We start from the raw sequence: 25,849 nt of genomic DNA on the forward strand, positions 1-25,849 counted from the left end.
TTAATGTTGGCATTTGCCACTTTCACCATAATGTTTAGCGTAATTTTTATGTTTCTCTTGGGTCTAATTACAGTTTTTGGACTCACTACAGTTGGGTCCAGTATGTGGTGAGAAAAGAGATTGCTTATCTTTGTTACTGTGGATTACCTCTTTCCCATTGTATCCTTTAATATGAAATATGTTGTATTACCATTTCTACCTTCCATTGTAATATATACAACACAGGTATAGTACCATAAGATTTTTCTTGCGGATCCCCTTATAATATGAATTTGAAGCTCAAGCAATCCCTGGGCTTCGGCTTCTTGAAGAACTATAAACCCCACATTAGATACCCACATAAAGCTCATTTAATAGTTTCCAGAGTACTGGCACTTAAAAAAAACATGGATAGCCAAAATATCTAATACCACCCACTCCTCATAATTTCAAGGAGTCTCAGTTTTGATTGCTACTCTGTATCAAATGAAACCATGGATAGCCAAAATCCTCCAGTATCAGCTTTCAAAACCTTTTATATGGATTTGTATGTAAGTGGGGTACAGGACTCCAGGGATGACTTATCAGCCTAATTAGGCAAAGTGTCCTTTACTAGATTATCTACTCCCATATCAGGGAGATTTGTGTACAATTTTCCAGCAGAATTGTAGAGCACAACATTAGCTAAGGCTAGCCATACACGGTTAGTTTTTTTTTTTAGTTCATGATTGAGTACTGTTTGAATTTCCTTGAAAAATGTTGATTTCTTTTCCTATTTGCCTTTACTAAATCAACTCCATTAAGGCTTTTCAGCTATAGCTCTCTACTGGAGAAATATTAATTCAGTTATCTTCAATGAAAGCCCTGCCGCAGGATACCTATCTGTTCCTGTAATTTAAAAATAAATCCTCCTTACATGAAACCACAATCATGTAGCATTGCTGGCCTGGATCTTCTCATCTTCTCTTCATTTACTGGAAAGGTCCTTCTTCAGGTGTTGATGTCACTTTCTGTGAGATATAAACACTCCTGACTTTATGGCTGTCAGCAGGGTCCTCTCAGGAGAAAGATGATGAACATGTCATCACAGTGGTATGTTAGGTGACCAGTGGTATCAAGGGGGCCATCACAGAACTGAATCAGGGATTCCCCTACACCAGAACCGGCAGCAGTGGAGGACCTGGATAGGGTGCTTAGGGGATCATATCTGCTTTCACCAGGTAAGGCGAGAGGGTAAAAAGAATATCAGGATAGGTTAGATTAGAGGTGCGTGGCAGAGAGGTACTGTAAAAAAAAAAGTTTTTGGCCAAAGTGGCACTTTAAAACACGCAGCTTTTGCTCAACTGGGTCTACATAACGTGACCCACATAGAGACAGAATTTGAGCAGCTCTTACACCAACTATTCCAATGAAGTGGTGTCTAAATAGTTAACATTGACAACCCACATACCAAAACTGGTAAGAATTTTAAAATAAGTACAGTATATAGCTACATTAGTTTTATCAACAGATAGTTATTCAATTGAAATCTTTTTAGAAATGTATTACCTTCCAGCTAAATTGCATAAAATGGAACTGCATCCCACTTCCAATTGAGTTAGCTTTTTGTGATAAAGAGTGGATTTCTTTCACACTTTATGTCCTGTCTGATATGTACAGTGGTTTTGGATGAAGTTCAGCGATTTCACTTAAGATATTCTCAAACTTCCTGATATACAATAAAACCTGTCATGCGTTCTTGAAAATATACAATTTTCAAAATGTGCTAAAATCTTTCCACGCACATTATGTGTATGTGTGTATGCCAAAGAAAAAAAAAACATCCTGTGACGGAATGCCTGTCACCCTGAAGGGGTGATTCAGTCAGAGAACCGCTTCCTTGCCACTGGGACACTGAACCAAGGTATTATAGCCGGGCATTGCACCCAATACTAGACAAGACTAGCTTGAATGCCAAACTGGAACTCTTTATTGAACAGAAAACACAGGTTTTTATACAATCCAGAAATAGGGGCAGTGTCCCCACGTGAACAATAAAACAAATATTACACATTCAGATAAACATCCCACACTGATTAGGTAAGAGCTTGATCACAACAGTATGGTTAACAGCTAACAGTGATCTAATTAACAGTAAGCAAATCAACAGCCAGGCACCCAGACAATGCTTTGATTGATCAGAGACCGCAGACAGCCCTGCAAAGAAACCCACCCCTGAATACACAAAGTCCATTACACATGCTGTCTTTCAGGTGTTTGCTGTCACTTGTATAATCTGTCCATCATAAGACAGAACTCATACAATATTCCAACAGTCTGAAAAGTGGAATTAGTTTATCTTTATAGATTTCTTGACAGAGATTGTTGATAAATATTTCTGTCCCAAATTGAGGAGCTTCTCCAACCCAGTGCGCATGAGGGACACCATATTTCCTCTGACCATTAACCTGTGCAAGATTAGTATTACACCATTCCATCCACTCCAGAAGGGAAGATTTATTGTTGTTATGCAGAGAATTGATGCAAGCCTCGCTCTCAACGTTCATCACATTGTTGTCCATCATTAGAGAATGATCTGCTCTCTCCATGGGCCTTAATCAGTGGGCAGAAGGCTAGCCCTAGTTCCCTTCAAAAGTTCCTCTCCCCATTGGGTCTTTCATAAACCTTCCTGGAACATGGTTCTTTCCCTTGTCTGTTGGAATGTAGGAGACAAATAAAATGCAATGGTTCCCATTTATGAAGTAACTATGGATTTAGGGGCAAACCACAACACTTTTAAATATGGGGTCCTAGACTAGATCCATCTCCCTTTATCACACTCTGGTGTATTCTAACCATGTACAGTGACTTGAATTACTGTATAAACTATCCCTGCACTGTCATTTCCTCCTTGTGCATTGTATTTCTATAATATAATGTTAATACAAGCTCCAAGGAGCAGGGCCCTCCTGTCCCTCTTGTATTGAACTGTATTGTTGCTGTATTGTCTCCCTTTATATTGTAAAGCACTGAGCAAACTGTTGGTGCTATATAAATCCTGTATAATAATAATAATAATTACCTATTTTATAAAAAAAAATAAATGACAATGTAAGATTGTTCTAATTTGAAAAGGTTTGATTGGTTCTGTATTACAAAAAAATACATGAAACAATTTTTTTGCATAAACTAATATATTACCTTTACTTAACAGAAAGTCTGCAATTCAGTTCACACAGAATGCTTGTACAGTGTGTTTTTAAAAACAAGTGTCAGTACATTTGGAAAATGTCCAGTAACTTGTTAATATATTTACAGGAAGATCTGTGACCCTGGCCTTACTTCATTTGAGCCCGAAGCTCTAGGAAACCTTGTAGAGGGAATGGATTTTCATCGGTTTTACTTTGAAAACGGTAGGATATATTTTAACGTTTACCTACCTTTCATTCACATGGTGTAAAAGAAAATGTTGCTGCACCTGCTAAACCATCCCCAGCAGCGTTAGTTGGTTTTCATTTGCTTAAATTCTAGGTATAGGTAAGACCTTATTATGAAGGAAAAATAAGCAACTCGCTATCGTTCATATATTATGTTATTTTCATTTATAAACACATCTTGCAAATGTAAAGAGTAATTTGGGTTTTTTGCCCTTTTGCTATAAGTATAGTATGTAAGTATGAGGGAAGAAATGTTTTCAATGTTTAAATTAAGTGCTTGTATTTTTTTTTTAAAAAGGCAAGTATAACATTGGCAGTCTTCAGCTTCCAAATTCCAGCTTCTATTATGTTCTGCCAGCTCTGAATGCATGGAAACATTTATTATGGTAACACCTAGCCAGACACTTGTGTATCAATCATAAATAGGTGACCTGCAACATGCTCCCTCTATAGTTCATCAGTCATGGCTGAGCATGTAGACACTGAGCACCAAAAACTTGCTGTACATGAGCATCTGAATTTTCTATTGTAAATGATTAAGCCCTTCATGCCGACGTAACACAAATATGTGGCCTCACAGAACTGGGATTTTTTCCATGGGGCCGCATATTTGCGTATCTGTCTTTCTGCTGGGAGTGCACTGGGACCCGGGACTCCCGATTCTGGGTCACATGATCGCTGTGATAGCCATTAATTGGCTATCACAGTGATCAGTAACTGTAAAGCCCGGCCCTCGTTTTTCTTTTCTCTATGAATGGAGGAGAGAGAGATACGTTGTATCTCTCTCTCTCCTTTCATAGAGGAAAGAAAAAAAACTGTTAAAAAAAAAGATAGATAAATAAATAAATATTTAAAAAATAACATAGAAAGTAAAGAAAAAATACCTAGATCAAGGTTTGGTCTAGTTCAGTGCCAGGTGTTTGGGTCAAGGTCAGGGTCAAAGGTCTTTTTTTAAATTGGTGTCAGTGTGTTTTAGGTAAAAAAAAATCAAAATGTGCACTATTGTTTCTGGGCTGTACTGTGGGTACAAAATACAAATAACACACACATATAGTATCACTGCGATCATCAAGAGCTGGAAAATTTATTTTAGGATATTCTTTGGTGGTAGGTTATGACTGTAACAAGAAACACACCGCTAAATTAAAAAAAATATATATTTTTTTTACTATTTTGGGCCAGTTTTCCTTTGATAATAAATAAAAATCAGGAGATATCCATTATCATTTACCACCAAATGAAAGCCCAATTTGTCCTGAAAAAAAAACAAGGTATAATCCACCTGGATGTACAAGTTGTGATGATATGTACAGTTTTACTAACACATGTCAAAGTTGCAAGATTGTGCTTAGGCATTAAGATTTGTTTTACCCTTAGGCATGAATGGTTAAACAGGTCTACAGCTATGTGTGCTTTTATATTTGTTCTTATGGGTTTTTTTTTCTTTACTCTTAGCTTTATCCAAGAGCAATAAGCCTATCCATACTATCATACTTAACCCCCATGTCCATTTGATTGGCGAAGATGCTGCTTGTATAGCCTATATCCGTCTGACACAGTACATGGATTCCACAGGATTGCCAAAGACTATGCAGTCTGAAGAGACCAGAGTGTGGCATCGCCGTGATGGAAAGTGGCAGAATGTACATTTTCACCGTTCTGGGTCACCAACAATACCCAAGTAAGGCAGTGTACAGTTTAGTGAATTAATTTAATTAATCTGGTGCTGGGATATACTGTAGCTGAGAAAAAGCATTAGACATCACAACCAAAGACAGATTTTGGAAGTTTCTTTCACATCCATCAGTTTATCTTGTATTCATTGCTTAAAGCTCACATTTAACACATCTAATTAAACGTGATTTATAGCAGATGGTGCTTATGCTTGAATATTTTTCTTTTTTGTTCTTCCATTACTTTTGTGCTCTGTTCATATCTGGAGTTTTTATTTGGAGAGAAAAGAAAGAAACATGTATGATTAATATAATCTTGTTACTGAAGTCTACTTAGTAGTTGATATCTATAAAATAAAACTGCAGACTTTTTTGCCACCTATGCCTGGATATTAATGATATACATATAATTATCACCAAGACATAGATAAAAAAATGTACAGGCATACCTCGGTTTACAAATTTAATTCGTTCTGCGGGACTTTTTGTATAGTGAAAAATGTGTAAACCGAAAATCCATTTCCTATAGTAATGCATTGAAAGCCAATTAATCCGTTCCTGAGGTCAGAAAAAAATACACGCTACTAAAATACTGCACGAGTTATTTTATCAAGCATGCGGTATTTTAGTAGTGACAACCATGTGTTAATGTTTCAGCTGTCAACGGGGTTCCCCAGTGACAGCTGAATGCAAAAGAATTGCCGGAAATTAAAAAAAAAAATGGTAAATAAACGGCGTGTGGTCCTGCCTTCCATCCATACCAGAAATCCATACCAAAATCCATACCAGACCCTTATCCCAGCATGCAGCCCAGCAGGTCAGGAAAGGTGACCCGATTGACCCCGCCCCAATGTGACATCATTGATATCCCCGGGTGGCCGGAGGATGCCCGGAGCAGGCAGATGGCTAGAATCCATCGGATTTTGGGGCGACGGCCGGCATCGTGATTGACATTGTATCTACTGCAGTGGACATTCTTTTAGATTTTTATTTTAATAAAGGATTTGTCATAGACCGTGTCCTGTCTCTTTTCACACTACACTTTTTGTTTTTTGTGATCATGTACCCCATACTCATTCACATGGGGGGGCCGGGATCTGGGGACCCCCTTATTAAAGGGGGCTTCCAGATTCCGATAAGCCCCCTGCCTGCAGACCCCCACAACCACCGTCCAGGGTTGTGGGGAAGAGGCCCTCCTCCCTATCAACATGGGGACAAGGTGCTTTGGGAGGAGCCCCCCCTGCCCCACAGCACCCCCCCATGTTGAGGGCATGTGGCCCGGTATGGTTCGGGGGGGGCGCTCGCTTATCCCCTCCTTCCTGACCTGCTGGGCTGCATGCTCGGATAAGGGTCTGGTATGGATTTTGGAGGGACCCTGATGCCATTTTGGCATGGGAGTTCCATACCAGACCCGAAGATGTGGGTCACTTTTCCGGTAGTATTTGTACACTTTTTTAGACCTGACAGGTTAATTTTACCTTTGAAAACATATGAACCCTTAAGCTACTATACATAGTAAAAGTAAATACTTCTATAATTTCTGCATGCCACCATTGCGTTTCTTCAGAATTGATTTTCACAAATACATAATGGGTAAAAAAAAATGGTACTGATGAATATTAAATACATTCACGCTTTTCTTTTAAGAGCACTTATCCAGGTGCAGTATTCTTTATTAATTCCTCCCATTGTTTGAATACTTAGAACATTTAAGGGACCTTTTAACCAGCAGATAAGATGTTGGAAAGCAAAAGCCCATGGGAAATCGTCAACAACCAGGCAGAGTAAGCTTTCCGGGGTGCGGTAGGCTATGGCAGCGCAATAATAGGTCAGAAATTACGGCCCCCCCCAATCCCCTTTGCAGAAAACCATAAGTCTGTTCCAAGTTAAGTTCCCATTTAAATGTAAATCCATGACGTACAAAATGATTGCTAGTTATTCTGACAGCTTTCTCTTTCTGTTTTTTTATATAGCTAACGATAAGCCGTGCAAGCCTTTAACTGTAAACACTCAAGACAACTGGATGGTATCTCTTAGACAAGCTGCATCCTTCCTTTGTGTCCCAATCACAGGTGTTTATTTGAGCACAGAATGTCTCTATGTGTAATGCTTTTGTGTGGTATATATTTCATACTTTCATCTCAGCCACACCTTAAAATCTGATAAAAGACAATTTCACATACACAGAAGACAATATGACATTTCCTTTCCAATTTTACTGTTTGATATGTCCAATTTTGCCAAGCTATATTAATTCAAATGTAAACTTTTATATTTTTTATGTTTTACTAGTTCGATATATTATTGGTGGTAGACAATCCAGGCAAAAAGGATTTCTTTAATAAGTTAGTCCAGGTATATTTAGATTAGTACCAAAGTTAGTTTCAAGTTATTAGCTTAGGGCCATTAAAATTTAAATAATACTTTATCTAAAATGCAGTTATCCCTTAAGTACTATCACTTCAATATGCAGTATGTTGACTTGGGATAGTAACTTGTAACTACTGTATTATGTTATAAACAGTTGTGCAAATTTGTAGTATTAAGTAGTTCTTAGGCATTTTATATTTACAGAGGATATCTGTCAAATTATGTGTGGTTAATTATGAATGGGTGATAGGTGGTTTTTAATAAATGGCAAAGAAAAATGCAAAGTCAAATTATAAAATCAGGGTCATTTTCAAAAATCTGTATTCTATGTGTAGTCCTAAAGTGAGATAGAAATTGTGTACTGTATGTGATAAGAGTTTGAACTTTAATGGTCAGGTAGCACATATTAAATACCAAGGTATGTTGGAATACTTAAGACTCTTCTCATTGCTTTAATTTTACACAAGAAACCTTTCTATTGATGTTACTTTTTATCACTGTTTTCTCTTATTTTTCACTTAAAGTTGCAACTCCATCATGCACCATCTTGTACTAAGAAAAACAAATAGCTGTATAAATAAAAAGGCTTTTGCGTGCTATCTGCACAGAACACTTTGTTATCTGATAAAGGGCCACTAATCCTGAACACGGGTTGTTTTGCATTTGGAAGCTAGTAATAACATTCTCAAATGTGTTTATGTAAATTCTTTACCTTGGCAGAATTTGTAATGTATCATATGGTACAAACATTTGCTGTGATGTTTTTTTTTTTTTTGTAATGTCTGTTTTAGGCCTGAGCACAGGTTAAATGCAAAGTATTTTGCTAAGACTTCAACAGAAAGTCAGCTATGTCTTGAAAAACCATTCTCCCTAACATTTTTTGTTCTGATATGTCCCTGTAACATATATTTACCCATTAATGTTATTCATAGCTCTGTTGTGTAAGCCTACTTAGGTTTTAGGTTTACTGGCCCTTTAAAGTTTGTGGATAGAAACATTGTGATTGATTTTTTCCTACTGATTATATTCTGTAACAGTATAAATATATTCTTACAGCCATATACGCAATAGCTTTTATTCTTTAGTTTGAATCTATAAGCTGTTTATGTCAGTGCTATGCATGCATGAAGGAATGGACTGATTGTTTTCTTTTTCTTGGTCTGCCACACCATGAACAGTCTTTTTGAAATTGTATTATTACACTTTTGTGAATTATCAAACCAACTTTAAATGTTACTAAGTAGTGGATGTAAATTGATTAATGCAGGTATATGACTAATCAGTTCATTTTCTACAAATATAAAAAAAATGAAATGTGTTGAGCCATTTTAACATGCCAATTAAATCCTGTGAAACATGAATTTATTTTTGTTTTCTGTATATCTTTATTCTAAAAGTGATTCTGGTGTTTGCATCTAGTTATTATGTAATAATGTAAAGTCCTGGTTTGCTTTTTTATCAATTAAATATAGTATGGAATGCTGACATAGTACTGTAGACCAAATCTGTCTTCCACACAACCATATGAAGTTAAAAAAACATCAACAGACTGCACCATGGTGTCTTTATTTTGTCATCTTTTGAAATGTTGCAATATAAAAAAAACACACCATGTACATATCCCTTGCCATAAAATAATTCATATATAAATATAGCTATAAAATAAATTTGTGTTTTCTGTTGAAATTGCAGTATTTGCATTTTGTCACCAACATGTTTACAGTGTGTGTGTGGGTATGTGTATATATGTATATAAATTTATTTAGTAACTCTATTAGGCAGCCATATTTGTTAAAGCAGCCCTAAAGTATAAGAAATCAACTTTTGATTTCTATGAGTCTGTGGGTAAAAGGAGGCCCAAGATACAGTGCTCAAAAAAATAAAAGGAACACTTTTTAATCAGAGTATAGCATCAAGTCAATTAAACTCCTGGGATATTGAACTGGTCAGTTAAGTAGCAGAGGGGGTTGTTAATCAGTTTCACCTGCTTTAGTGTTAATGAAATTAACAAGAGGTGCAATAGATGGGCAACAATGAGACAACCCCAAAAAAAGGAATGGTTTACAGGTGGAGGCCACTGACATTTTTTTTCCTACTCATCTTTTCTGACTGTTTTTCACTAGTTTTGCATTCGGCTAGGGTCAGTGTCACTACTGGTAGCATGAGGTGATGCCTGAACCCTACAGAGGTTACACAGGCAGTCCAACTCCTCCAGGATGGCACATCAATATGTGCCATTGCCAGAAGGTTTGCTGTGTCTCCCAGCACAGTCTCAAGAGCATGGAGGAGATTCAAGGAGACAGGCAGTTACTCTAGGAGAACTGGACAGAGCCATAGAAGGTCCTTAACCCATCAGCAGGACCGGTATCTGCTCCTTTGTGCAAGGAGGAACAGGATGAGCACTGCCAGAGCCCTACAAAATGACCTCCGGCCAACCACTGGTGTGAATGTCTCTGACTAAACAATCAGAAACCGACTTCATAAGGGTGTCCTGAGGGCCTAACGTCCTCTAGTGGGCCCTGAGCTCACTGCCCGGCACTATAGAGCTTGATTGGCATTTGCCATTGAACACCAGAATTGGCAGATCCGCCACTGGTGCCCTGTGCTTTTCACAGATGAGAGCAGGTTCACCTTGACCACATGTGACAGATGTAAAAGGGTCTGGAGAAGCTGTGGAGAATGTTATGCTGCCTGTAACATCATTCAGCATGACTCTTTTGGTGGTGAGTCAGTGATGGTCTGGGAAGGCATATCCATGGAGGGACTCACAGACTTCTACAGGCTAGACAATGGCACCCTGACTGCTATTAGGTATCGGGATGAAATCCTTGGACCCATTGTCAGACCCTACACTGGTGCAGTGGGTCCTGGGTTCCTCCTAGTGCACGACAATGTCTGGTCTCATGTGGCGAGAGTATGCAGGCAGTTCCTGAAGGATAAAGGAATTGATATCATTGAATGGCCCCCACACTCGCCTGACCTAAGTTCAATAGAACACCTCAGGGATATCATGTTTCAGTCCATCTGACACCGCCAGGTTGCACCTCAGACTGCCCAGGAGCTCAGTGATGCCCTGGTCCAGCTCTGGGAGGAAATACCTCAGTACACTATCCATTGTCTCATTAGGAACATGCCCCGACGTTGTCAGGCATGCATACAAGCACATGGGGGCCATACAAACTACTGAGTACCATTTTGAATTGCTGCAATGAAATTTCAGCAAAATGGACTAGCCAACTGCATAATGTTTTCACTTTTTCGGGGTGTCTTTGAATTCAGTCCTCTGATGTGTTTGCAAAGTGTTCCTTTAATTTTTTGAGCGGTGTACTTATCTCTATCTCAGAGCATGGTCTTCTGAAGACTCAGGCTAGCCATACACGTTAAGATTTCTCTCAGCCCACAAACTTTTCCCCTATCCACTCTAAGCAACATAGATAGAGGAATTCCCTGGCTGTCAGGATACCCGAACAGTGACTGCATTTGACTGGCTGCAGTCACTGTCGATCAAGAATTTTCAGTTTGGCTACTTCAGATTTCAGATCGAAGTTTGTTAAGCTGGTTGGTGCTTACAGGGCTACCTAAGGCTTAATGTTGAACTACAGGATTCTACAATAATATCACTTTCAGATTCTCTCCCCAGCAGCTATAAAAACACTCATAACTTTTAAATCCATATATCTTACTTTTTTTTGTAATCCTTGATTTTTGGGGCCCTGTGATGTTATCTTGCTTCTGCTGTCTGAGAGGAGGACTTTCTGCATTGCCACACATCACATCTGTGGGGGTTTAAAGAACTACACTAGCCATGGTGCAATGAAAGAAGCAGAAAGTCATGGGAGAGTGTGAAGGCAAAGCTGGGGCTGTGCAGAAGGTAAGATGGGGGCTGAGCTGATGGTGGAGATGAGTTCTAAGCTATGGGTGGAGGTGGGGTTAAGAGAAGAGCAGGGCTGGGTCTGAACTAAGGGAAGAGTTGTGTTGTACAGCTTATGAGTGGGAGGTACAGACCAGGAGTCCTAAACTCCCAAGCACAGAACTACAATGCGAAAGTTACAAGGCTGGTGACTGTGGGGATAGAGGGAACAGCAGCCACCGATCTTACAGAATGGAAATCACAGGGAAGGAAGCCTGTGATTTAAATAATGTACACTCATTTTCTCTTAAACTGCAGCCAGAGGTAACAAATGGACTACAGGTCTGCTCAAGGTAGGAGAGTACCAGCAGCAACATAGAATAATATTTCTGCTTGGAGTTCTGCTTAAAATTTCTGCTCGTTTTGTCTTGGGGTGAACGCAGAGGCTATAGTCACCCGATCCTTTGATCCTCCAGAAAATGGTGCTCCCCCATGTCCAGCAGTGGACTGTTCTGCCATCTTCACATCCAAAGCCGGACTAGAGGCATGATCACATCAGGAACAGTCTACCGCACAGGACTCCTAGACCACAGGGGGGCAGGAGAAGCAGGAGCCGGTCTTGCACTGGGAGGATCCCATGGATTAGGTGAGTATATCTCCAGTCTCAAATCCCCTAGACCAAAACAAGCAGTTAATCCCAGTGTTCATCTTTAACCCAGCAATGCTTTTAATGTGCATGTAAAGCTAAAATTGTTTTTTTTTTTTAAATAGGGAAGAACCTGCTACAAATACAGCGTGTATGTGTGTATATACAGTCATGGCCAAAAGTATTGGCACCCCTTCCATTTCTGTCAGATAATGCATAACTTCCCCCAGAAAATTGTTGCAATTACAAATGTTTAAGCATTCTCATGTTTATTTGTTTTGTTTGTATTATATTTATTTCTGTTGCGCTAATGAATTATGTGTTAACATCAAATAAAATAAAATTCACTATATCACAAATAAATCACAGTGCACAAATAAAGTCCACTTGTACAAAAGTCCAATACTGTATAACGTTTAGAACTGTGTTGTATATCACATAGTACTGTTACTGCTGTTCGGTACACTGTTTATTTTTGATGATTATTATTCTTCATATATGAGCGCAGTATTCATATCTTTATTTCTTTTTGTTTGTATTAGTATGACACAAAAAAGTGGAGAAACAAAAAGCCAAATTCACACATTCCATACAATACCCCAAAAATGCACTGGACAATATTATTGGTACCCTCAATTTAATATTTGGTAGCACACCCCTTGGAAAAATTACTGAAATCAATCATCTCCTGTATCCATCAATGAGTTTCTTACACCTCTCTGCTGGAATTTTGAACCACTCTTCTTTCTCCAACTGCTCCAGGTCCCTCCGATTGGAAGGGTTCCTTTTCCCAGCTGCTGTTTTGAGATCTCTCCACAGGAGTTCCATGGGATTGAGATCTGGTCTCATTGTTGGGCAGTTCAGTACTCTCCAGCAGTTTGTCTTAAACCATTTCTGGGTGTTTTTTGATATGTGCTGTGGGTCATTGTCCTGCTGTAAGGCCCATGACCTCTGACGGAGACCCAACTTTATGACACTGGGCCCTACATTGCACCCCAGAATTCTTTGGTAGTCTTCAGATTTCATAATGTCATGCACATGTTCAAGACATCTAGTGCCTGAAGCAGCGAAGCAACCCCAAAACATTAGTGACCATCCACCATGTTTGATTGTAAGGACTGTATTTTTTTGTTTAAAGTCCTCATTGTTTTTTCTGAAAACAGTAGAATGATGGGCTTTACCAAAAAGCCTTTTTTGTTTCCTCTGTCCACAGCACATTCTCCCAAAAGGATTTTGGCTTCCCTAGGTAAGTTTTGGCAAACTCCAGTCTGGCTTTTTTATGTTTCCGTGTCAGCAGTGGAGTCCTCCTGGGTCTCCTCTCTCTTCAGATGGTGAACTATAGTGTGAGTTGACACAGTTGTATGCTGTGCCTGAAGGTCAGCTTGAATTTGTCTGGAAGTAGATCAAGGTTCTTTATCCACCATTCGAACAACCCTTTGTTGCAATCTTTGATCAATTTTTCTCTTTTGTCCACATCTAGGGAGATTAGCTACAGTGCCATGAGCTGTAAACCTCTTGACAATGTTGCGCACAGTGGACACAGAAACATTAGGATCTCTGGGGATGGACTTGAGATTGTCCATGCTTTTCCACAATTTTTGTTCTCAGATCCTCAGACAATTATTTGCTGCTCTTTCTCTTCTACATGCTCTATGTGGCACACAGAGACGCACAACAGAAAGGTTGAGTCAATTTTTCAACATTTTAACTGGTTGCCAGTGTAATTTCTATATTGTCAGCACCTATATTGTCAGCACAAGTGAGTTTAATTACAAATTACAGGAGCATCACAAATTTGGAATCCAATTATTTCTAACAATTTCAAGAAGGTGCCATAATTTTGTCCAGTCCATTTTTGGGGTTTTGCGTGGAATGTGTAAGATTTGGCTTATTGTTTCTCCACTTTTTTGTGCCATACCAATACAAACAAGAAATAAACATAAACAACAATTTTCTGGGCGAAGTGTACATTATTTGACAGAAATGCAGGGGTGCCAGTATTTTTGTCCAGGACTATATATATATATATATGTGCGCACACACACACATAAGTAATTTTTGTTTCTGTGTTCTGCCAGGGAGAGCAATACAAACATGGCAAACGGTTTAACCTAGCCCAACTCTATCCAAAATAGATAAAGAAGTTTCTTTACATACAGTTTCCGTATACCTGGAAGACACAGTCTGGTACTTGTATGGCTTTTGCCAGAAGTATACAACAATAATTTACACACATCTAAGCTATCATAAAATAAACAAGAGGTAAAGCAATTTTTTTTTGCCAGGGCATTGGAGAACATTCTCTTTGTTCTTGGTCCTCTGTCTTGGAAGGCCATTTTTTTTTTTTTGAAAGATCAGTAGGTTTCGAAGATACAGCTATCATCAAGCAAGCTGCAGACTTAATATAGGAAAGAGGTCACCTATGGCCTCTCAATTGCAGAATCAATAAGAAAAAGCACAGGAATTCTGTTTAGGATACCACCTTAGCAGAGGCGTCCCTAGGGTAGGTGTCACCCGGTGCGATAACACTTGGTGACACCCCCTCCGACGATCCCCGTAGAATGGATCGGATCTGTGGATTGAGCATTGAGGATCAACATAAAAATAGTGCAGCGCTAAAGGTAGTGATAATAAGACAGATATAAGTCCACTAAAAGTCTTGGTCATAAGAACGTGTCCAGTGACAAATGAGGATTCAAAATTGGTGATCCGTGTGGAAACGGCTGAAAAACGCACTCACCAGAAGCAAGACACATAAACGCAGTGTGCATCTAGAGCTCATGGATCCTCAATCCAGAAGGGAATAAAGCTGGTCCAGTTACAGGAATGGTGGATCCCTCCTCTGTGGATGCAGCAACAGATATTCCTCTTCCCAATTAGGTGTAGGATTCCAAGATCAGGATTCTGCAAGCAAAAGCACCTCAGGGGAGTTTTAGGGAAGGACACCCATAGTGTAGTAGGTTATAAAAAGCAGCTTTATTAAAAATTATAGTATCCAATTCAAAGTAGGCAGGTATCATAAAGATGTGTCAGCAAGACAAACTAACCCTGACACTCTGAATAGTGGCCGCCGGGCCTCCACGTGGCTCCGGCGGCGTAGCGTCTCGACGTCCAGGCTCCTCCTTACGCGTTACGTGCGCACGCACATCTTCAGAGGTATGGAACCATTGGCGCGATGACGCGAATAGGCGCATATAAATAAGCATAATGACGCATGCGCGGTTTCGTATGCGCCAGTGTGCAATAACTAAGGCGCATGTGCGTGGCTCCGTCTTCCATTTTAATGGAGCTCAAAGACACAGGATAGAAGGGCAAGAATGCCCTATATTTGACAAATGAATGTCAATGAAGGCAAGTTCAACAACGGTGTGAAATACACCTATTTGAAAGACAATCTGATTCAAATCTATATAAAGTATATAAAATAAGCGCGATAGCGCCAATGTGTTGAACTTATTCCAATTATGTAGTATAATTTGAGTATGTGTATATACATGCGTCATTATTTCTTTACAAGTTAAAATTTACCAACATTCAAAAAAACTAATGACACATGTGAAAATCATTAAAAAATCAATAGAAAATGCTTAGATAGAAACGCATGTGAGATGGTCAGTCCATGCGTCTATAAAAAGGACTATATATATATAAAAAATAATTATTTATTTAAATTTGCGTCACCCATTAGCAATGAAGCAGTTAAGATCTAAGTCTATATTAAGCCCCGCTGGGTGGGAAGTGCTCAATTCGAAAATGTGTTTAGTCTCCAGCTGGGAAACTGCTCTCACTTTATGTGTACCCCTCCAATTTGGGGTGACTAAGTCAATCCCCACAAACTTGAGTGATGTGGGATCCCTATGATGGAAACGTCTGTAATGTAGGGATAATGAATGGTCTTTATATCCTTTTCTGATGTTAGCAATGTGTTCCCAAAGGCGGTCTCTAAGCCTCCTGGTGGTCCGGCCAATATATTGTTTGGAGCACGGGCATTCAAGCAGATAAACTACAAATTTGCTGTCACAACTTATAAATTGATCTATTTCATATGTCTTGTGTGTTTGACTGGAACTATAGGAATAAATTTTCTTCTTTCTACTTCCATTGCATTTACAGGCGATGCACCTATTACAGGGGTAAAATCCTTTCATATTATACAGTGTGAGTGATTTAACAGGAGGGTTAATAATGTTAGGAGATATTTTATCTCTAAGAATGGCTGGTCTCCGAAAAATTACTTCAGGTGTATCAGGAAGTATGTTACTCAAAACTGGATCTGATTTTAATATATTCCAATTTTTCTTTATGATATGTTTGACTGCTCTATGTTGAACAGAGAAGGTAGTGATAAACGGACAAAAAATGTCATTTATTTTCTTAGAACTAGTACCTAAAAGTTCCTCCTGACTAATCTGGGTGATTTCTGTGATAGTATTATCTAGGGACACTACATTATAGCCCTTTTCCAAAAAACGTTCTTTCAAAATATTAGCTTGTATCTGAAAATCTGAGGTGTTTGTACAATTTCTTCTCAGTCTTAGCAATTGTCCTTTGGGGACATTAGCAAGCCAGCTGGGATGATGGCAACTATCCAAAGGAATATAACTATTCCGATCCGACGACTTGAAAAACGTTTTGGTGATAATTTTATTGTCTACCCTCACCAAGGTAAGGTCTAAAAAACTAACTTCTTCATGACTGAAGTTATAGGTGAGTCTGATATTGTGATTATTATAATTCAAGGTAGTGAAAAAGTTTTCTAGCGATTGTGTATTCCCATTCCACAACAAGAGAATATCATTAATGTATCTCCTATAGAAGACCAATTCTGGCCAATCCCTGGAGTATATAATCTCTTCCTCCCAGTAGGACATAAATAAGTTGGCAAGACTGGGGACGAATTTCGCCCCCATAGCCACACCCTTTATTTGTAAATAATATTTGCCATCAAACCACATGTAATTCTTAACCATCGCAAATTCAGGTAATTCTATAATGAAATCAATATGTGTGGAACCAAGAGGGCTCTGCTGTCTTAGGTAACATTCTGCGGCTCTCATTCCATCTGCATGGTTAATGTTACTGTACAGCGATTCAACATCTGCTGTAACCAGTATTGTAGATGGAGTGATAACCCCCGGGAAGGCCAATAGTCAGCGGGATCAATTCCCTTTGCTCTAAGATCGGGCAATACATAGACCATTATCTTCAGCCACTAGTAGTCCACACCCCCTCATATCTCAAGGACACTAAACAGGTCCTAAATGCCATTAAAGACATAGTTATCACTCCATCTACAATACTGGTTACAGCAGATGTTGAATCGCTGTACAGTAACATTAACCATGCAGATGGAATGAGAGCAGCAGAATGTTACCTAAGACAGCAGAGCCCTCTTGGTTCCACACATATTGATTTCATTAAAGAATTACTTGAATTTGCGATGGTTAAGAATTACATGTGGTTTGATGGCAAATATTATTTACAAATAAAGGGTGTGGCTATGGGGGCGAAATTCGCCCCCAGTCTTGCCAACTTATTTATGTCCTACTGGGAGGAAGAGATTATATACTCCAGGGACTGGCCAGAATTGGTCTTCTATAGGAGATACATTGATGATATTCTCTTGTTGTGGAATGGGAATACACAATCGCTAGAAAACTTTTTCACTACCTTGAATTATAATAATCACAATATCAGACTCACCTATAACTTCAGTCATGAAGAAGTTAGTTTTTTAGACCTTACCTTGGTGAGGGTAGACAATAAAATTATCACCAAAACGTTTTTCAAGTCGTCGGATCGGATTAGTTATATTCCTTTGGATAGTTGCCATCATCCCAGCTGGCTTGCTAATGTCCCCAAAGGACAATTGCTAAGACTGAGAAGAAATTGTACAAACACCTCAGATTTTCAGATACAAGCTAATATTTTGAAAGAACGTTTTTTGGAAAAGGGCTATAATGGGGTGTCCCTAGATAATACTATCACAGAAATCACCCAGATTAGTCAGGAGGAACTTTTAGGTACTAGTTCTAAGAAAATAAATGACATTTTTTGTCCGTTTATCACTACCTTCTCTGTTCAACATAGAGCAGTCAAACATATCATCAAGAAAAATTGGAATATATTAAAATCAGATCCAGTTTTGAGTAACATACTTCCTGATACACCTGAAGTAATTTTTCGGAGACCAGCCATTCTTAAAGATAAAATATCTCCTAACATTATTAACCCTCCTGTTAAATCACTCACACTGTTTAATATGAAAGGATTTTACCCCTGTAATAGGTGCATCGCCTGTAAATGCAATGGAAGTAGAAAGAAGAAAATCTATTCCTATAGTTCCAGTCAAACACACAAGACATATGAAATAGATCAATTTATAAGTTGTGACAGCAAATTTGTAGTTTATCTGCTTGAATGCCCGTGCTCCAAACAATATATTGGCCGGACCACCAGGAGGCTTAGAGACCGCCTTCGGGAACACATTGCTAACATCAGAAAAGGATATAAAGACCATTCATTATCCCTACATTACAGACGTTTCCATCATAGGGATCCCACATCACTCAAGTTTGTGGGGATCGACTTAGTCACCCCACATTGGAGGGGTACACATAAAGTGAGAGCAGTTTCCCAGCTGGAGACTAAACACATTTTCGAATTGAGCACTTCCCACCCAGCGGGGCTTAATATAGACTTAGATCTTAACTGCTTCATTGCTAATGGGTGACGCAAATTTAAATAAATAATTATTTTTTATATATATATAGTCCTTTTTATAGACGCATGGACTGACCATCGCACATGCGTTTCTATCTAAGCATTTTCTATTGATTTTTTAATGATTTTCACATGTGTCATTAGTTTTGAGGTTAGTGCAGATTTAGTTCTGTAGTCTTCTTGTTATTATGATTCATTTTATTTTAGTTTTATTCTCTGAGAATTTTTTTCTGGCATATAACTTTTATGTATATGATGTCTTTTTGAATGTTGGTAAATTTTAACTTGTAAAGAAATAATGACGCATGTATATACACATACTCAAATTATACTACATAATTGGAATAAGTTCAACACATTGGCGCTATCGCGCTTATTTTATATACTTTATATAGATTTGAATCAGATTGTCTTTCAAATAGGTGTATTTCACACCGTTGTTGAACTTGCCTTCATTGACATTCATTTGTCAAATATAGGGCATTCTTGCCCTTCTATCCTGTGTCTTTGAGCTCCATTAAAATGGAAGACGGAGCCGCGCACATGCGCCTTAGTTATTGCACACTGGCGCATACGAAACCGCGCATGCGTCATTATGCTTATTTATATGCGCCTATTCGCGTCATCGCGCCAATGGTTCCATACCTCTGAAGATGTGCGTGCGCACGTAACGCGTAAGGAGGAGCTCGGACGTCGAGACGCTACGCCGCCGGAGCCACGTGGAGGCCCGGCGGCCACTATTCAGAGTGTCAGGGTTAGTTTGTCTTGCTGACACATCTTTATGATACCTGCCTACTTTGAATTGGATACTATAATTTTTAATAAAGCTGCTTTTTATAACCTACTACACTATGGGTGTCCTTCCCTAAAACTCCCCTGAGGTGCTTTTGCTTGCAGAATCCTGATCTTGGAATCCTACACCTAATTGGGAAGAGGAATATCTGTTGCTGCATCCACAGAGGAGGGATCCACCATTCCTGTAACTGGACCAGCTTTATTCCCTTCTGGATTGAGGATCCATGAGCTCTAGATGCACACTGCGTTTATGTGTCTTGCTTCTGGTGAGTGCGTTTTTCAGCCGTTTCCACACGGATCACCAATTTTGAATCCTCATTTGTCACTGGACACGTTCTTATGACCAAGACTTTTAGTGGACTTATATCTGTCTTATTATCACTACCTTTAGCGCTGCACTATTTTTATGTTATTCTATTTTAAGTACATATTGGTTGCTTAGAGTGCTTAGCCGCTTTCAGGACTAGCGCTCACTGTTGTTCTCCCTATTTGAGCATTGAGGATCGTCGGCATGCAACCTATACGGGGTAAAAATTCATAAAATAGGTGTAGCGCTCTCTAACAAAACAGTGACTAGAATCCCCAGTAGGGAATAATGTGACAAATAGTGAAAAAACAACCAACTTAAAGTGTTCCAATAATGGATAAATAACACAAGTGAATAACCACAATACAATGTATTGATATATAGTGAAAACACACCTGTGATCCCAGCACTGGGGGATAAATCCTGCACAAAAAGTGACAAAAAAGTGCTCCGTGTCCAAACACTCAAATCATATAACGAATATATAAATAAATATATAAACCCCTATAAATATGTAATTGATCCAGTAATATACAAATACAAATAATAATTGTGCATGAAAAAAAAAAAATATATATATATATATATATATATATATATAAATCTTCTGCAAAAATGTATAAACGCAAATCCAATCTGACAATACGTGACACCAGTGTCCAAAAAAATAGGTAAAAAACATGCAGGTGATTCTTGTGTGTTGTAGCCTCTGGAGATGATTCCACACACAGCTAGATTGGCTCCTCACCTCCTTACCGTGACCCTAAAAGGGCCTACAAGCCTTTGGGATCACTCCTGGATCCTCACAGATCAAATCGTATCCTCCAAACAATTTCAAAACAGGAGAAACAGCATATGCCTTCCCGACCAAGACCAGCTCGATATTCCCCTTTAAATGGCTCTAATCAATATGACCAGCTCCCACAGGATCCATAAAGAGAAAAAACCTCCATAGCATGATATCGTTTATTATGCAATAAAGATAAATAAAACCAAAGCACTCACATTGTTTTACATCTTGTACATAGCCTTAGAACCTCATGTGATGGGTGTACTTGCATGGGTTCTTTTAAGAATCCAAAGATGGCATCCGCGCCGGAGGTGACGTCACCTACGCGTTGCGTCACCGCTCACGGGACTTCATCAGTCAGATTGGATTTGCGTTTATATATTTTTTCAGAAGATTTATATATATATATATATATATATATATAGTTTTCATTCACAATATTGTTATTTGTATATTACTGAATTAATTACATTTTTATAGGGGTTTATATATTTATTTATATATTCGTTATATGATTTGAGTGTTTGGACACGGAACACTTTTTTATCACTTTTTGTGCAGGATTTATCCCCCAGTGCTGGGATCACAGGTGTGTTTTCATTATATATCAATACATTGTATTGTGGTTATTCACTTGTGTTATTTATCCATTATTGGAACACTTTAAGTTGGTTGTTTTTTCACTATTTGTCACATCATTATTCCCTACTGAGGATTCTAGTCACTGTTTTGTTAGAGAGCGCTACACCTATTTTATGAATTTTTGCTTTTTTCACTTTTAGGTAATAAGGTGCAGGTGTTCGCAGCCTTTATAGTTATATTAGGTTCTGAGCGCAGGAGGTCCTCTTTATTATTAACCTATGCGGGGTGATACCGGACCCACTCCAAGAAAAGGTAAGTTGTAAAGAAAGCTGACGATCCCCACATAATGGATCCAATCCATCCTGCGGGGGTTGTCAGCTTGCTTTACAACTTACCTTTTTGTGGAGCCGGTCCGGTGTCACCCCGTGCGGTCGGTGTCACCCGGTGCGGACCGCATCCCCCGCACCTACCTTGGGACGCCACTGCACCTTAATATTCCCTTGTAAGCTGTCTCCTATATGCTTGGGGAGCAAGACATTTTCCATGTAGATGTTATTCCAAGATTTATCTTCTTTAGTAGCCTCATTGTTGAATCACAGCTGTTGGAGTACAGTAACTTTTTTTTAATAAATGAGTGCATTGAATTTAAAAACAGAAATTAGGAGGAAGGTTCTGGGTGCTTTTGAAGAGCATTACCACTTAAATGTTAGTAAACCCTTCTGCAGTGTCTTGACCACTTTTCTCCTTCATATTTTATCTTCACTAATGCCCACTCCCCATCCAAGTGTTTTAGTATTGCATGTTTTGTGTACCCAGAAGCACATACTGTATAATTGTGAAGATGTGCTGCTTTGCCTCTTTTGTGCAGTCATAGACATATCATAAAAGTGAGCTTGGTATAAATTAACAGCAATTAGTTTTAGGAGTTTTGAGAATTGTGGGTGTTTTTTCAAATGGCTTTCTTTGTGAACTGTTCTAAGCAAGTAGCTTGTTACATAATATCACAGATATATAAAACAGCTTGCCTCACATGCATATTCACATATAATATTTTTTTTTTGGCCTCTCTGGACATCGAACAGCTTGCAACACAATTTCAACACTTAAAGTGTTGCTAAACCCATGACCCTATATTCAGTATATCTGGTCTCCCACAGTACACAGAACATTGAAATTCATTTATTTAGTAAATATAAACTGCTAAATACCTTTTCTCATCAACAGTATATAGTAGTCTTGTGACTTCCATCAATGTCCAGCCGAGCACTTGTTAGTCTTGTAGGATGAGTTTTCATTCTCCTCTGCCTGTCCTATGAGGCTGCATGATCCCTGACCCCCTGTCTGGACAGTGCTGATTGGCCCTATGCTGATCACATGCACCCTCCCAAAAAAACAAAACACACTTGAAATACACACCAAACAGAATGTGCAGAGTGACTCTTACACTTCTGTGCTATCAGTAGATGGATTGGGGACAGTAGAAGGGGAGGATTGGAGAAGACAGGAACAAACAGCCTTTTTACACAAAACGGAGGATTAACCCCTTAGGTTCCACAGTGAGTATAACAAGCATGCTTTGCTGCATATACAGCCTGATTTTACTGTTGTGGGTTTAGTAATACTTTAAGTGGAATTTTCTGATTGATCATAACTTGTTGTCAGCAGAACATGTTAAACTATAGACCCTGATTAATTTATAACTAAACAGAGGCCTACTACCAGTGTAGCAAGGTTATTTCTGAAATATACCTTTATGTACTGATGGCAAATGTATATTTGGCCACTTGCAGGTATTCATTCATAATACAATATACAGAATAAAATCAGTGGTAACAGTCTCATGAATCACAATGAGAGATTTCTTACTCTTGCTGTTTTGCTTTGTTTTCATCCTTGGTAAATGTGGACAGGTTACCCTCAGATTATATACAGTATTTTTAGAAAAACATGGAATGTGAGACTAATAGAAAAAAAATTGCTATCTCCCTAGATGGTGAATAAGGGTATTGTCCAGTTGTTCAAGTCCTATAAATACAGGGGACAACAGAGTGAAATTATCACTTGCACTAAACCGAGGAATTGTTTTATGTGTGAACCAATGACAAAGAATACCTGTACAGTTTTATTTGCTTGCAAAGCTCGTCATAGATGGGGTGCGGGTTTTTTTTTATTTTTTTTTGACCAGCCAACAGAGTGGTCAAAAAAAATAACAAATGGATTCCGCTACCCATACATGTTCAAGGTGGATCGAGGAATCCTCCCCACTGTGCTTCTGTATTCTGTCAGTGGGGACTCCTCTGCTGTTAGAATACACTGGTCAGTGCTGCAACCATTTAGCTGCAGCTTTGATCGAAGGAAACTGTAAGGGACCACCAGGCGGTACCACTAGCACTCCACTGGCCAGGCGTCCCCAGCGCATGGTATCTAAGCCCCAGGGTACGTGTTCACCAGAGCCCCTGATGGTGGGGATGGACTTGAAGTACCCCGAGACCAGGTCGTGGCTACTGAGCACGCCTGTCAGTGGTAGCGGTATTCGCCAGGGGCTCCCGCAGGGAAGAGCCTGATGTGAGGAGGTCGGGTGATCTCGTCGGTATGGATGGATGGCTGAGCAAGTGCGGGGTCAAACGGGCCGGGTCGGTAACAGTGGGGACGGAGCAGTACAAGGCAGCGGGCAGAGAGTAGTCGGGTCACACGCCAGGTCAGCAACGGAAGGTCAGATCCAAACGGGGGCATTCAGGAGAGAGGTCAGGCAAAGCAAGGGTCTGGGCAGGAGAAGGCAACAAGGTCAGGTACAATCCGGGTCAATAACTTACTTAGAACAGGTTCGCAGATACAGGATACAAGGAAAGACCAGAAGGCACTGAATGACAGCTCAGGGCCGTTTAAATATCCCGCCCTTCGCTGCCATTGGTGCCACGCGCGCGCCCGCGGTCCCTACTGCGCATGCGCGAACTCCCTCGCCGCGGACGGCCAGGTCTCAGTGCCCGCATTCTGACACGGGGCGGTGCACTGCGCCTGCGCCGAGCCCGTCGCAGTGGGGATTCCTGACATTGCCCCCCCCTACGGGCAACCTCTGGGTGCCCACCCGATCTCTCCACCACGGGTGATCACGAAGGAACCTCCGGACAAGTCGGGGTGCATGGACATTATGGGCTGGTTCCCATGAATTATCCTCAGGGCCATAGCCCTTCCATTTAATAAAAAATTGGGTCTGACCCCCCCCTCCTTCGGCACTTCAGGATTGTTTCCACCTCAAATTCTTCTTCCCCTTCGACCGTTATGGCCTCCGGAGGTCGAGATTCTCGTTCTGGGAAGGCATCGGGGATTACTGGTTTCAGCAAGGACACATGGAAGACCGGGTGTATCTTGAGTGTGTCAGGGAGGACAAGTTCGTATGCCACCTCATTGACCGCCCGCTTTATGCAAAAGGGGCCTATGAACTTTGGTCCTAATTTCTTCGATGGACATAGCATTTTCAAGTTCGTTGTTGCCAACCACACTTTATCCCCGGGCTGCAGCACCAGGTCCCCTCTTCGTCTTTTGTTAAACGCCTTCTTGTAGTCCTCCTGGGCCCGAGCAATAGCCTCCTGTAGTATCTTATTGTTGGAGGAGAAGAAAGCTAGCGTGTCCTGTGTCGCCGGAACTGGGCATTCAGGAACAAAGTCAGGGAGAAAGACAGGGTGAAATCCGTAGTTTGAAAAAAACGGTGATTGCCCTGTTGCGGAATGGTTGGCGTTGTTGTACGCGAACTCCGCCAGGGGTAAGAGTGGTAGCCAATTATCCTGTAGGAAGGATGTGTAGCAACGCAGGTACTGTTCTAGGGTCTGGTTGGTCCTCTCGGTCTGTCCATTGGTCTGGGGGTGGAACGCAGAGGAGAGGGATAATTTGATATCCAAGGCCTTGCACAGTGCCCTCCAAAATTTAGATGTGAATTGGACCCCTCGATCCGAGACGATGTCCTCCGGGATTCCATTTAGTCTTACAACTTCCTGGATAAAAATTTGCGCAGTCTCGGCTGCTGACGGAGTCTTTTTTAACGGTAAAAAGTGAGCCATTTTCGATAACCGATCAATGACTACAAGGATCGCGGTGTGGTCTTGAGACGGGGGGAGCTCGACTATAAAGTCCATTGCGATCCTTTGCCAAGGTCGTTCGGGGATCGGCAAGGGCCGCAGCAGCCCCCAGGCCTTGTTCCTCGATGGCTTGTTCTTCTGACAGATGGTGCAAGATTTTACGTAGAGCCTGCAATCCTTGGCCATGTTTGGCCACCAAAAGGAACGTTGGAGAAGTTCCAGGGTCTTCGCTGGGCCAAAGTGTCCCGCCATTGGATGGTCATGACACTGCCCCAAGACAAGGGTTCGGACCTCTTCGGGTACCATGATCAATTCTTCCTTCCAGAGGAGTCCCCCCTTGTTTTGGAGGAGTACCCCAGCTGGGGTCACTGTGGTCGTGGATGCATCCATTAGTTTGGACCGAAGGTCAGTTTGGAGAGCCAAGAAATTCCCTGAGGACAGAATAGTATCAGGTACCGGTTCTTCTTTGGAGTCTTCGAACATGCGTGATAGCGCATCGGGTTTTCTATTTTTGGACCCAGGCCTGTAAGTGATATGGAATATGAATCTGGAGAAAAACAGTGCCCATCTTGCCTGCCGCGGACATAACCGTTTGGCAGTCCTCAGGTACTCGAGATTTTTATGATCAGTGAAGATCAAGATGGG

General features: G+C 40.2%; 1 protein-coding gene across 14 annotated transcripts in view; it reads left to right on the plus strand.

The window, feature by feature from the left end:
- The window catches only part of CAMK2D (calcium/calmodulin dependent protein kinase II delta), a 319,896-nt gene extending 311,097 nt beyond the window's left edge, over window positions 1-8,799 (plus strand). For 8 of the 14 annotated variants that reach the window (XM_089691796.1, XM_089691801.1, XM_089691808.1 and 5 more), the window contains 3 exons: window positions 3,277-3,371; window positions 4,851-5,076; window positions 7,042-8,799. In XM_089691796.1, the coding sequence (XP_089547922.1) occupies window positions 3,277-3,371; window positions 4,851-5,076; window positions 7,042-7,045 (325 nt within the window). In that variant the 3' untranslated portion in view covers window positions 7,046-8,799. Of the gene's footprint in view, window positions 1-3,276; window positions 3,372-4,850; window positions 5,081-7,041 lie in introns of those variants that run through there. The other 6 variants (XM_089691803.1, XM_089691799.1, XM_089691802.1 and 3 more) reach the window with 1 other exon arrangement.
- Window positions 8,800-25,849: the final 17,050 nt, after the last annotated feature.

Source organism: Staurois parvus, unplaced genomic scaffold (genome assembly GCF_062004578.1).
Source record: "Staurois parvus isolate SC_StPar_1 unplaced genomic scaffold, SC_StPar_1.0 ptg000572l, whole genome shotgun sequence".
Taxonomy (NCBI): Eukaryota; Metazoa; Chordata; class Amphibia; order Anura; family Ranidae; genus Staurois; species Staurois parvus.